Source organism: Arvicanthis niloticus, chromosome 11 (genome assembly GCF_011762505.2).
Source record: "Arvicanthis niloticus isolate mArvNil1 chromosome 11, mArvNil1.pat.X, whole genome shotgun sequence".
In the NCBI taxonomy this organism is placed as follows: domain Eukaryota; kingdom Metazoa; phylum Chordata; class Mammalia; order Rodentia; family Muridae; genus Arvicanthis; species Arvicanthis niloticus.
Window position 1 is genome coordinate 11,257,131 of NC_047668.1, and position 15,053 is coordinate 11,272,183.

At 40.0% G+C, this 15,053-nt stretch overlaps 1 protein-coding gene across 2 annotated transcripts in view; it reads right to left on the bottom strand.

The window, feature by feature from the left end:
* The window catches only part of Ttc6 (tetratricopeptide repeat domain 6), a 204,124-nt gene that overhangs the window by 27,325 nt on the left and 161,746 nt on the right, over positions 1-15,053 (bottom strand). For both annotated transcript variants that reach the window (XM_076941850.1, XM_034514438.2), the window contains exons 20-23: positions 13,652-13,728; positions 13,110-13,270; positions 3,433-3,567; positions 1,216-1,365 (exon numbers count right to left, since the gene is read on the bottom strand). In XM_076941850.1, coding sequence (XP_076797965.1) covers positions 1,216-1,365; positions 3,433-3,567; positions 13,110-13,270; positions 13,652-13,728 — 523 coding nt within the window. The remainder of the gene's footprint in view (positions 1-1,215; positions 1,366-3,432; positions 3,568-13,109; positions 13,271-13,651; positions 13,729-15,053) is intronic.

Sequence of the window (15,053 nt, forward strand, 5' to 3'; positions counted from 1 at the left end):
ATCTTCAGTTTTACCATAATATGTAGAACCTCAAACACATCTATGGTTCATAAAGACAATATTAAAATATAGTTTTTGCCATTTTTTCATTAAAAATTTAAACATATAGCATAATTGAAATAACTTAATAGAATCCGCCTTATGGCTACCACTTGGGTTCAGTGATGATCAGTGTGTGGCTGATTGTCTTTGCTGTCTCTGTTTTTCCCTAAGCCATCAGAAAGCAAGTTGTATGCACCACGCTTCTTCACTACGTTTCCTCGAGAATAAGGCTCCTGCGAAAGAAGACATCGCCCTACATAACTGTACTACCATTGCTTACCTAGAATAGTTACTAATATTTCCCTAAAATTATCTAGTATTTAGTCAACTCTAATTTAATTTAGAATCAAGAGCCAGTTCAATTTTATGTACTAAATTTTGTATTGTCCCTGAAATATATCAGGAGGCAAAATCCATGTGATATGAAAGCAAGAAACTAGTAAAATTTATAGCATATCATTCAAATTGATAACAAATAAATTAATGTATTTGACATAGTAATATATATTACAAATCTCAAAATATTTTTCAAATGTAATATTTATGTTAAAAATAATATTTTGGTTCCAAAGAAGAGTATAAAAATTTGGGTTATCAAAATATACTTAATTGGCATCAGATATGATAACATGTATCTGTAATCTCTACACTTGAGAGGCAGAGGTATCAGGAGTTCAAGGCCATTCTCTGCTACATAACATGAAGAGGGGAAAGAGGAGATGGGGGAAAAGAGGGAGGGAGGAAGGAAGGGAGGAAGAGAAGAAGGAAGGGAGAGGGAAGAAACTGAGAAAAGGAGGGAAGGAAGAGGAAAGGAAGGAGGGAAAGAGGAAAGGAGGGAGGAAGGGAGGGAGGGAAGGAAGGAGGGAGGAGGGGAGGGAGGGAAGGAAGGAGGGAGGAGGAGAGGAGGGAGGGAGGGGAGGGAGGGAAGGAAGGAGGGAGGGAGGGGGAGGGAGGGAGGGAGGGAAGGAAGGAGGGAGGAGGGGAGGAGGGGAGGGAGGGAAGGAAGGAGGGAGGAGGGGAGGAGGGGAGGGAGGGAGAGAGGGAGGGAGAAAAATAAATCAGACAGAGAGAAAGAGACCCAACTGCTTTTATTAGAAATTACATATAAACTATTTAATAGTTTCACCCAGACTAACATATCCCCCAAATTCCTGATATCATTTCTTTACATACCTGGTAATGTTTGGGATTTAGGGTAAGTGCCCGGTTAAAGTCCAGAATTGAGTTTTGCTTGTTGAGTTTTACTTTACAAAGTCCCCGATGATAAAAAGCTTCTGCAAATTCGGGATTCGCTTTCACAGCTTTGGTGAAAGCCTCAAAAGCCTGGAAGAGTATGGTTGTGCATGGACACTCAGTGACAGACTACAGGAACTTACGAGATTACCAAGGCATGGTGCTGCTATTGGAAAGCGTCACTGGAAAGTTTTAGGGGGTTATTTAAAATTAATTCTCCCAAAGAACCTTGTGGAACAAACAAGTATAATCTTCAGAACTAAATCAGACTTATAATTAAAAGTCTCATTATTTTCAGACAAATATCTACATAATCCATGTTGTTAAGCAACAGTTTAGTTTCAGTCATTATTCTTTGGAATTCATTAATTCAAAGAAATCACAGGCAGCAGTATTCAGTTCCCCATGATTGTCCAAGAACTACAGCAGACACATAATTATTAAGTTTCAGGATAAAAGGATGCCATAATTCTCCAATGTATATAGTCATCTTAACCAATTTAAACCTGATTTGAATTCTTCAGTTATCAATAAGGAAAGTCAAAGAATGTTCTAATCATTAACCATTTTATCTATGGCACAATGAAACATTCAATTTAACTACTTACAATTTAGTAAATCAACTTAGTGAGATGATATTATTTTGCTACAATAATTTCCTACAGTTAGACTTATTATTTTGGTGAGAAATATGTATTATCTTTAAAATATTATTGACAAGTTAGCCTCAAATAAAATGTGCTAATATTTAATTTCAAGCAACTCATGGGAAATAGGAGTGCAGACTGCCTGTTACAAGCTAAGCCTTAGAAGTAGTTTTAGTCAGTTCAATTCTTGAATTACTGAGGGCAGCATTCAGAAACAGAACCCGATGCAAGCAACCAGTTTGGAGGGTTCCAAACAATCTCTGCTTCTAAACACACAGACACCATGAGTTCCTACATTCCTTCCTCCCTGTCTTCTGTGGGGGTGGGCAGAGGGTTCCCCTGGTTCCACCTAGTGTTTCTGTGGCTCTGTATAACTACTTCGTTTAGTAGCAGGATGGTGCCTCTCTGATGACAACTGAGCTAGGCACCAATCTATGAGTATTCTGTTATGAGTATAACAGAATATCATTAGGAATCATTTCAATGACTTTTTTTCTAGTCCTGTTTGGTTCTATCCTGGGTCTATAAGCTGTCCTGCCTCTGGTTCCTGGCCATCCAGATGTGGGTTCCCCATTATGGCATGGGCCTCAAGTTGAATCAGTCATTGGTTGGCCATTTCCATAAATTCTGTGTCACCATTACCCTAGAAAATCTTGCAGGCAGGACAGACTGACTGTAGGTGGAAGGTTTTTTATGTCTGGTTGATGTCCTAGTTCCACTGCTAGGCGTCTACCTGGATTACAGAAGATGGCCACTTCAGGCTCCGTATCCCTCATTACTAGCAGACTTTGCTAGAGTCACTCTTGTAGATTCCAGGGAGTTTCTGCTCTACTGTTTCTACATTGCATACCAAATATCCCCCGATTCCAGTCATATCTCCCAGTATTCTCTCCCTTCATCCTTCCCACTAACACCTCCCTGTTTGATCCCTTCTGTTCCCATCCACACCTCTCCCAACTCACCTGCAAAATTTATTTCTGCTTTCCTGGGAGACTGTGTGTCACACCTCCTTGTTACTTAGCCTCAATGAGTCTGTGGTCTGTAGCATGGCCATCCTTTACCTAACAGCTAATATCTACTTATAAGTGATTATATACCATGTTTGTTTTCCTGGGTCTGTGTTACCTCATTCAGGATATGGTCCACAGAATCAACTAAGCAGGGCTTATAGAGACTCACAGAGACTGAAGCAACACAGATCCTATATGGGTCTGAGCTAGATACTCTGCACACACAGGATGGTGCAGCTTGGTGTTCTTGAAGAATACCAAGTAGGAGTGAGAGCTGCCTTGTCTAGCTTTAACATAAGGGTTTGTGTCTTGTCTTACTGCAACTTGATATGCTATGATTGGTTGCTATTCCTGGGAAGCTTGCTCCTTTCTGAAGGGAACTGGAGGAGGAGGAGTGGATATTGGAGAGAGTGGAGGGGTGCTGAGAGGAGATGAAGGAGTGAAAATTGTAGTGGACATGTAAGGTATAAGAGAATTACAAAGGATAAACACAGAAATACCATTTGAAAATTGCCTTCCTCCATGTAACAAAGACCCAGGTTATAAAAACACTCTGATAAAACACTAGTGGCAACTGGTCCTTTGTCAGAAAATGCATACAGTTCCAATGCCTTCTTAAATAGTCTCACAGATTCCTATAAGAATAAAAACAAAGATAGGGGATGAAGCAAATGTTTTTTGTTGTTGTTTGTTTGTTTTACTGTTTATATGTTCAACATCATAACCTTAAAAGTAAAGAAAACTCAGAGCCCACAGAAGCTCTGCTCTCATGTCATACAAATGCACACAGATCATGTAAGGTCACAAATGTTGTTCTTATACAACTGGAGGACCTGTCCCCGAGAGGATGAACCCAACAAGCTCCCCCCAGAGGCCATCAGGTCTGAAGCAGGCTTACATATATGGATTTTTGTAATTAGAACTTCTAAATTCCAATACCGCACTTAAACTTGTAGGTGCTTTACTAATGATTGCCTTGTTATTTCTCTGATTGGAGTACTAGAAAGTTAGTAGGTAATAGAAATATTTCAATCACCCTCTTTGTCTGACTTACTCTTAATGGAGTTCAGCTAGTTCTTTTTAAAAAAGGCTTTAATCAAATGTTACCCACATAAATTTAATAAAAATAGTTGAAACCCATAAAAAGAAGCCTAATTTTCTAGAGGTTATTCATTTTTATTGAATATTTTATTTATTTACATTTCAGATGTCATCCCCTTTCCCCATTTCCCATCCCTAGAAACCCCCATCCCATCCCCCCGCCTCCTTTTTGCTTTTATACCATTTTAATTACATGCAAGTATTAAGGTCAATTCTAGGTTGAGGAACTAGCAATACAATAGATGCAAATAGTCAATTTGTTGATTGGCAAATCATCATATGGATCTAACATGAGTGTCAGGTTTAAACACTGTTGTTAACCTGCTTTCTAAACTAGAGTAAACTGTTAAAGGAGTCATGGGATTTGCTAACTTGAATATACTGTCTTCATGACTTCTCTTTAGCATTTCCTCCATGTTCACAAGCCATCTCAACATCCAAGTCTTCCATCCTCAGCACAGAACTCCCATAGTTCTCTATACCCAACACAGGGCAGCATGGAGATTCATCCTTCTATCTCCATCTTTCTATCTCTGTCTCTCTATCTCTCTTTATCTCTGTATCTCTATCTCCTGTCTATCTCTACCTATCAGTCTCTCTGTCTCTCTCTCTCTATCACTATTTCTATACTGATTTCTAGAGAAATAATGTTCTTGGGAACTTTGAAGACCTTTCATTTATTCTACAGGCATTCATTCCCTTTATTATACAAAGCCACACCCACTCATTTTTCCATGAGATTCCTGCTATAATCCCTAAAGAACAACACCTATAAACTCCTGGAAGTCCTCTGACTTGGTTACTTTACAAAGCATAGACTTAAATATCTTGCAAGATCTACATCACTATTTAGTTTAAAGCTGCTGCCCTATTTTTAGGTATTTGTTACAATAATAATATAATTTCAGATGATAAAATTTGTATTATTTTCCTATTTCTAAAAAGGAAACATAGTACCTTTGAAACAGCATACATTTGTCATGTTTCCATAGTGAGAGGGCTGTGCATCGATTAACCGACTCTTCTGTTCTACACTCCCTAGGTCAAAAAAGTGCTTGTTGGGTGGTATTGCCATCTGATAGCTCAAAGAGGAAAGTCTCTTCTTAAAAGATCACTGGGGTTGTTGAAAACCTTTTATTTCCCTATACTACATGGCAGAGAATATAAATTTACGGTTCGGAGACCCTGAGATCCTCTAGCCCATAGCATTTTCTTGCCTTGGGACCATCTCCATAGTCAGTTACTAGCTAGTACAGTTCTTTGTTTTGTCAAGGCTAGCAGGACAATCTCTCTCCAGGCTTCTACTAATAAGTAAACATTATATAATGTAAACATAATTATGAGTCGCATGGCATCCCAAGACCTTTGCCGTGGTCTAACTAGTCAGAGCAAGTGACAGGTTCCACCTACACTATGGCCCCAGAATGGCACAGTTTATATGTTGGGCATGCAATATGTCTGCCACAGGAGGATAGATGCCACATTTATCTGGTGCCAAGTGAGGGAGTAAAGAAAATTAGCATAGAAAAATGCCTAAGATTTGATACTTTTAATGATAAGAAAAAAAGCTGTTAGTTGGAGAACAAAGTGGCAAAAACAGAGAGGCATGATTTTCATTAAATGACAAATGTTAGAAGACATACCATGTTTAGCATTGAAGTGTTATGCAGTGTACAGCTGAATCAAAATAGTGTCCACTAAAATTATATATATATGTATACATATATATGTATGTGTGTGTATCTTAGTGTCTAAAATTGAATTTTTAAATTTTAGTAATCTTTATAAAGGTTATCATAGAAAAGGTGCAAGAAGGAAGGCCCAAGTGAAAAAGTTTGAATCTCATTTAAAAGGAAGAATAAAATGGTCATAAAAGGCAGATGGAGGGAGGAAACTGGGACGGGGATGGAGAAGGAAATGAGAGATTCAGAATCAGGTGTGGGAAAGAACAGGAGAGATGGCCAGATGGCTATGTGAATGAATGGGAATCTGCGACTGACAAGGGTGAGGAGGTGGGGGCATCTCCAGGATGAGACAGAGACCTGGGATAAAGGAAACACCTAAGAATCAATGGGAGTGACCTTAGCTGTGACTCACTACATTGAAGATATGGAACTTGAAGAGGTCACTTCCTGTAGCCAGACGGAAACCCCAGTGGAGTGATAGAGACACCAACCCATCCATAAAACTTGCAACACAAAATTTATCTTGTCTACAAGGAAAGCAGGCACAGAAATGGAGCAGAGACTGGGGAAATAGCCAACCAATAACCAACCCAAATTGAGACATATCCCATGGGCAAGCACCAATCCCTAACACCATTAGTGGTACTCTTATGTTTGCAAACAGGAGAATGCTGTTCTCTGAGAGGCTCCACTTAGCAGCTGACTCATACAGATACAGACACCCACATAAATAAATAGTGGATGAAGCTTGGGGACTGTTATGGAAGAATAAGGGATTGCAGCCCCAAAGGGGATATAAATGCCACAGGAAGACCAACAGAATCAACTATCCTGGACCCTTGGGGCTCTCAGAGACTGAACCACCAACCAAAGAATATACATGGGCTGGATCTAGGTCTCCCTGTTCATCTGTAGCAGATGTGCAGCTTGGTCTTCATGTGGGTTCTGAACAACTGGAATGAGGACTATCCCTAAAGCTATTGCCTGTGTGTGGGATATGTTCTTCTAGCTGGGCTGTCTTGTCTGGTCTCAGTGGGAGAGAAAGAGCTTAGCTTCACAGAGACTTGAAGTGCCAGGGTTGGGGGCCTCAACTCTCTCAAAAGAGAAGAGGGGGGAAGCATTGTGGGGTGACCAGGATATAAAGTGAATAATTTTAAAAATTAAATTTAATTTAAAGAAAAAGAGGAAAAGAAGATTAAAAACAAAAAACTAACCACCTGAAAGTAACTCTAAAAGTAGATACACCCAAACACACCAAGAATGACTATTCATCAAAAGGCACAGTAGATCAAGCCTCTCTAATGACAAGACAGCACAAGGGCAAGGGTCAATACAGAGTGATTTTTAAAACACATTAAGTGTCTTATGGTCCCAGAAACTTCAGGAGCTGCAGTTACCATGCAGACATGTCCAAATCCAAGAATCACACCACACACAACCTGTCCCGCAAATGGCAAGGAAATGGCATCAAGAAATTCCAGTCACAAAGATACTCTTAAGGGGGCTGACCCCAAGTTCCTGAGAAACCTGCACTTTGTCAAGAAGCACAACAAGAAAGGCCTGAAGAAGATGCAGGCCAACAATGCAAAGGCAGCGGGTGCACATGCAGAGACCATCAAGGCCCTTGTGAAGCCTAATGCCAACAAGCCCGAGATGCCAAAGGGTCCCAGATGCAAATTCAGCCGTCTGGGTTGCATTGCTCACCCCAAGCTTGGGAAGTAGATTTGAAGCTACATGGCCAAGGGTCGTAGCCTCTGACAACCAAAGCCCAAGGTTCAAACCAAGGCAAAGGCCACAGCTCCAGCTAAGGCCCAGTCTTCAGCTCCAGCTCAGGCTCCCTAAGGTGGCCAGGCCCCTGTGAAGGCCCTGTAGAAAAGGCTCCAGCCAGTGTGAAGACAAATGGACTGGGCTGTGATACACCTACCATATAGTATTTGCAGATGTCAGTGTCCTTTGCTGTTTTTACAAACAAACTTGAGACAAGAGAAAACCAAAAATAAGTAGATAGATAGATAGATAGATAGATAGATAGATAGATAGATAGATAGAAAGAACACATAAAGCAGTAAGAAAAAGTAAGTGTAGGAAACTCTGACAAAGACTTCCAGGCCAGAGCACTGATTCCTTCTGGTCTGGGCCCAGGAACTGAGCAGATCCAAGACGGCAGCTCTGCCCCCAATCACACAGAACCCAGAGGAAGCGGGGCTCCCGGAAACTCTAACCCAGGCAGTATCTTAGGTAAGCAGACAGCAATGTTCACCACAAACAGGAGTAACTGGGACCCACAAGGACCCAGGAAGTCACTCCCAGCACGGAACACTGGTTTTCTTTGGTCTGGGCCAGAGCACTGAGCAGATCTTGGGCAGCAGCTCTGGCTCCAATCTCTAAGAACCCAGAGGAAACAGGGCTCCTAGAGCTCTAACCTGGGCAGCATCCTGTCTGCGCTTGAGCACTGAGCAGATTTTGGGCCCCAGCACTTACCCCAGTAGTTACACCCACCCCATAAAGTTCTGATACAACCAAGATAATAGGAAAGATAGGCTCCAGTCAGGGACAGGGCAGGTAGCACTATGGAGATACAAATGGCAAAAGGCAAGCACAAGAACATAAGCATCAGTAACCCAGGGTACTTGGCATCATTAGAACCTAGTTCTCCCACACTAGAAAGTCCTGAATTCCCCATATCACCAGGAAAGCAAGATTCAGATTTAAAATCACTTCTAATGATGATGTTACAGGACTTTAAGAAGGACATAAAGAACACTCACAAAGAATTTGAGGAGAACACAGGTAAACAGGTAGAAGCCCTTAAAGAGGAAACACAAAAATCCCTTAAAGAATTACAAGAGAACACAACCAAACAGGTGAAGGAATTGAACAAACCCATCCAGGACATAAAAATGGAAGTAGAAACAATCAAGAAATCACAAAGGGAGACTACGATGGAGATAGAAAACCTAGGAAAGAAATCAGGAGTCATAAACACAAGCATCACCAACAGAATACAAGAGATAGAAGAGAGAATCTCAGGTGCAGAAGATACCATAGAAAACATTGACACAACTGTCAAAGAAAACACAAAATGCAAAAAGTTCTTAACACAAAATATCCAGGAAATTCAGGACACAATGAGGAGACCAAACCTAAGGATAATAGGTATAGATGAGAGTGAAGATTCCCAACTTAAAGGGCCAATAAATATCTTCAACAAAATTATAGAAGAAAACTTCCCTAATCTAAAGAAAGAGATGCCCATAAACATACAAGAAGACTATAGAACACCAAATAGACTAGACCAGAAAAGAAATACCTCCCGTCACATAATAATCAAAACACCAAGTGCACAAAACAAAGAAAGAATATTAAATGCAGTAAGGGAGAAAGGCCAAGTAACATATAAAGGCAGACCTATCAGAATTACACCAGACTTCTCACCAGATACTATAAAAGCTAGAAGATGCTGGACAGATGTCATACAGACCCCAAGAGAACACAAATGCCAGCCCAGGCTACTCTACCTAGCAAAACTCTCAATTACCATAGACGGAGAAATCAAGATATTCCATGACAAAGCCAAATTTACACAATATCTTTCCACAAACCCAACATTACAAAGGATAATAGCAGGAAAGCTCCAATACAAGGAGGGCAATTATACCCTAGAAAGAGCAAGAAAGTAATCCTCTTCCAACAAATCCAAAAGAAGATAGCCACACAAAGATAACTTCACCTCTAATAACAAAAATAACAGGAAACAACAATCACTGTTCCTTAATATCTCTTAACATCAATGGACTCAGTTTCCCAATTAAAAGACATAGGCTAATGGACTGGATACATAAACAGGACCCAGCATTTTGCTGCATACAGGAAACCCACCTCAGTGCAAAGACAGACTACCTTAGAGTAAAAGGCTGGGAAACAATTTTTCAAGCAAATGGTCCTAAGAAATAAGCTGGAGTAACCATTCTAAAATCTCCAGCCTGAGAACACAAAGGGGAGGACTCATGGCTCCACCTGTATAGGTAGTTGAGGGTGGCCTTGCCAAGCATCAGTGGAAGTGGACAGCCTTGGTACCTGAAGGTTTGGATTCCCTAGTATTGAGGAATTACAAGAGCAGGGAGGCGGGAATGAGAGGGTGTTGGGAGCACACCCTCATAGTAATTGGAGGGGGGAATGGGGTAAGGGGTTAGGCATCAGTGGAAGTGGAGGGCCTAGGTGCCCAAAAATTTGGATTCCCTGATGTTGGGAAATTTGAGAGCAGAAAGGCAAAAATGGGAGGATGGAGGGAGCACACCCTCATAGAAACTCCCAGAATTATATGGATTAGACATGACAGAGGCAGGCCGCCAGAAGACTAGATTCCACAATTCAAACAAACAATTATCTTGATACTAAAATTTGTTTTGAGAATTGTATATTGCAGAATACATAGCCTTGGTGTATCTACTCATCAGGCAAGCTGAGCAGACCTGCTTGAACCTCTGATGTCCTGGAATTCCAGCTGGATGCAGTGAAGACACAGTGTCAGAGGCTTATCACTTTACTCTTCCCCCAACCCCTCTTTTAATATCTCAACACCCATAATCAGCTTGAAGAAGTTAATGAAGAGTTGGCGCCCCTATTCCCTGGGCTTGGGGACTGAGGTGGTTAATATTGGGCTGTCTTTCTAGGGAAAAGTAGTGGTTTTGGTGGAACAGGGAGGATTAGCTAGGATTTATTGCATAGCCATAATCTACTGGTAGAAATATGTATAATTGTTATTAAGATGAAATTATAATTTCTTAAATGGTACAAAATTTACTTTGATTTCAAATTTAAGGTTTTATTTATTTATTTATTTATTTATTTTTATTTTATGTGCATTATGGCCTGCATGTCAGTCTGTGTGAGGGTGTCAGCTCCCCTGGAACTAGAGGTATAGACAGTTGTGAGCCACCATGTGGTTGCTGGGAATTGAACCCATGTCCTCTGGAAGAGCAGTCAGTGCTCTTAACCACTGGGCCATCTCTCTAGCCCCAAATTTAAGGTTTTCATTGGTACGAGCTTCTTATTAATATAAAAGTGAGATGAATATTGTTACTGTCATAGGCATTGCGCCTGTATAACACATTTAGGAATACAAGGCTTAGACCCAGTCCTTCTTTAACTTTTTTAACTTATTTGAGATGGTTAGCCTGTGAGTTAAGGGCCTATAGCAAATTCATGGCTTTGAGTTTATTGTTAGGGTGTTTTCTATATTTTCTTTAGAAATAGCTGAGAAGAGTTGACAGACAACAGTCCAGATTGCCTTACATAAATAGTTGGTTTTCAAAACATCAGAAATCCACAGAATTGACGTTACAAACATTTCTGTATTAAGGTTCATTTTGATTAGAGACCTGTCTGCTCCTGACAGCTTCCTGTCTTGGATTCTAAGAAGAAATTGAGCATCTTTGGAGTTATTCCAATCGTGGTGAAAGAGCCACTAGGCAAGAATTGCCTCTTTTCATCTACAGACAAATCACTGTCCAGAAAAGGACACACTTGCAGAATACTTGACTGATTATATCTGCCTAGACAGAGTAATCAGCCCTTAATAATTCTGCATCACTAGGTCTGTCAGATAATCCTGGGCCAGAAGGCTGAAGATCGGATGCTCCAACGTTCTGTAGTATAGGGATTGTCCAGGTGTTCAGCAGTCTCTATAAATTGGCTATGTTTTAGAAGCTATGGTTTGTGCTTCCCATAATTTCAGTTAACTCAGTCATTCTGGATTTCTGATGGGGTTGAAAACTTATAGCCTCATAGCCAATCCTTGCTATTTACTTTGAGAGAAAAGATTTGAGAGGATGGTTTTCAGGTGACATTCATCCTAAAGAAAAAAAAAAAAAAAAAAAAAAGCCAGGTTCAGAACTAAGTCTTTTATTTAGGAGAGATGACAGAGGTTCTGCTTAGTCAACAAAATGATGGACTGGGTATTAGGTCTATCTTGCACCTTACTGACATAAATCAGTATAGTTATGCTCTAACTTTATTTTGAGAAAAAAGTTTTATTTTAACGGGAAGGGTGATATGTAGGAGGAGCTAAGGTGGAAGGAGTAAGGAGAGGAGGAGTAAGGAAAGGAGGAGCTAGGTGATGAGAGAAGGGGACCAGACATGGAGGCAGATGTTCACATGTCTTCGCCAGTCAAAGATAGATGATATATCTAGATTGGCTTTTAGGTTACACTTCTGATTGATATTGAGCATTACCAAATTTATAAAGCCATTGGTTAACATTTAAAAAATTGTATAAAAGCAAAAGGGAGAAGGGGGTATGGGATAGGTGTTTTCTAGGGAGGGGAAATGGGGAAAGGGTATGGCACCTGAAATGTAAATAAAATATCCAATTAAAAAAATAAATTTTAAAAAAAAAGGAAACTCTGACAAAGAAGAAAGTACAAATGACTGATAGACAAAATGAATGATGCTCATCCTGACACTCAAGCTCAAAGGCATGGACTGAGCACAGAAGGTATCAGTTCCTGGCTACAAGACTGCCAAAAAAAAAAAAAAAAAAAGCCTAGAAAATCCATTTCCTGGAGATAGCAGCAGTCACCAGAATCAGGTAGAAGAATAACCTGGCATAACAATAGAGAACAGGTTCACAGGCCAGCAATCTACTCCCAAGACTATCTCCTGAGACAGGACATGTAAAATACTATTTTCAGCAGCTCTGTTTTGACAAGAAAGGAAGGAAGGAAAGAAGGAAGAAAGGAAAGGAAAGGAAGGAAGGAAGGAAGGAAGGAAGGAAGGAAGGAAGGAAGGAAGAAAAAAGAAAGGAAGGAAGAAATCAATATGTTGGTTAATAGATGAATCAATATATAGCATAATAAGTACAGATAGTTGCTAATATATGAATAATTCATAAATTCATTTCATTTTGTAAAAATATTTAAATGCAATTTGTGGTGGTTTGAATAGATGTGGCCTCCATGATTCATGTGTTTGAATGCTTGACCCATAGGTAGTAGCACTATCATGAGGTATGGCCTTGTTGAAGTGGGTGTGGCCTTGTTGGAAGAAGTGTGTCATGGTGGGCTTTGAGGTCTCCTATGCTCAAGCTCTGCCTAGTGTGGCACACAGTAACCTTCTAGTACCTACCATTCAAGATATAGAACTCTCAGCTCCTCCAGCACTGTGTCTGCCTGGGCGTTGTCTTGCTTCCCACCATTATGATAATAGACTAAACCTCTGAAACTCTAAGACAGCCCCAGTTAAATGTTTCCTTTTATAACAGTTGCCTTGGTCATGGTGTCTCTTCACAGCAATAGATCTATAACTAAGACACCATCCTTAAGTATAATGCATGCATTTCATCCATTACGAAGTTTAATAAACATTAATCCATCAATCGGCAGATATTTCACCTTGATTCTCTTGGCCTTCATTTGGGCATTTGCCAAGAGTGCATAAGTGGAAATGTCTGGTTTACTGGCTATGACCCCTTCCAAGATATGAATAGCCTTGTCATGGTTTTCACAAAATGAGTGAATGAGCGCTTCCTGTATTGGGGTCAGCTCAATGATACCTGAAAGCAAAGGAAAGATTACTGGTACCCTTGCTGGGTAACATGAATTTAGAATATAATTATGTTAAGAGAACCACACAGTATAATATTATTTTTACAACATGAAATAATATATCAACTAAAACCTTTTATTACCATAAAACAAAACATCATTACAGTTACAAACCCAGCAAAGTAAAATTATAAGCCTGGTATATCATATAATGAGTTTTCTCACAAAATTCATTAGTTAATTATGTAGATATAAAAACTGAAGTTTCAAATTATGCCTTTCAAGTGAATTATTCATCATCTCAATATCTATACATATATATAGCAAATAGTACAAAAACATGAAGAAGTATTTCTTTAATGTTTTTATCTTGAATTTGTGATATTTACCTTTGTTCATTTCTGCTACTTGATAAATAGTGAACTTTGCAAGATCATAATTCTTCAGCATAAGAAGATACTGTCCTCTGGAAGAAATGATAGCTTTTACTCTAAGCAGGTAAAAGGTAATTATTCTGTTGGATTTTAAAACTTGTATTTGATTTGTTCCTTGACAATTTCATGCATTTATAAAGTGCATTCTGATTACTATAACCCCCATATTTTTCTCATATCCTTCTGCTCCTGTTTTACACACACCTCCCCTCCATTCCTGAAGCCTGTCTCATACTCAGTCTTTCTTTGCTTTGTTGTTGCTGCTGCTGCTGTTGTTTTAAGACTCACAGACTTTAGCTAGCATCTTCTATGTGACCATGCATTTAGAACTCATGGAAATGTGGGCTCCTTGGTTGTGCACCCATCTGAACAAAATGGCTGTTCTTTACTCCTGCCTCCAGATCACGATTAACTGTTGTCAATAGGCCCAGTCTTGTGTGGCTCATCGCAGACAACCACAGTTGCTATGTCATACCCAGAAGTCAGCATTGCACAAACCTCCTCCTTATCGCCCAGATCTTCAATTCTTTCCACCTAGCTCTTCCATGGTAACCCCTGAATCTTAGAGGGTTGATAGGTGGGAGAGGAGATTCTTGGTCCTATAAAGGCTGAACACCAAGTGGGGGTGGGGGGGAATCGAGGGTGGGGAGGTGAGAGTGGGGGTAGGTGGGGGCACATTGTTATAGAAGCATGAGGAGGGGGAATGGGATAGAGGTTCCTGGGTGGTGGAGGGAATGGGGATAATGGGATAAAATCTGAAATGTAAATATAATATCCAATAAAAATAAATTTAAAAAATGGGGTACAGAGCCAAACAATTTTCAACTGAGGAAACTCGAATAGCCAAGAAGTACCTAAAGAAATGTTCAACATCCTTAGTCATCAGGGAAATGCAAATCAAAACAGCCATGAGATTCCACCTCACTCCAGTCAGAATGGCTAGGATCAAAAGCTCAGGTAACAGTAGATGCTGGCGAGGATGTGGAGAAAGAGGAACACTCCTCCATTGTTGGTGGGATTGCAAGATGGTACAACCACTCTGGAAATCAGTCTGGTGGTTCCTCAGAAAATTGGACACAGTATTACCTGAGGACCCAGCTATACCACTTCTGGTCATATACCCAAAAGATGCTCCAACATATAACAAGAACACGTGTTTTACTATGTTCATAGCAGCCTTATTTATAATAGCCAGAAGCTGGAAAGAACCCAGATATCCTTCAAAAGAAGAATGGATACAAAAAATGTGGTACATTTACAAAATGAAGTATTACTCAGCTATTAAAAACAATGAATTCATGAAATTCTTAGGCAAATGGATGGAACTAGAAAATATCATCCTGAGTGAGGTAACCTT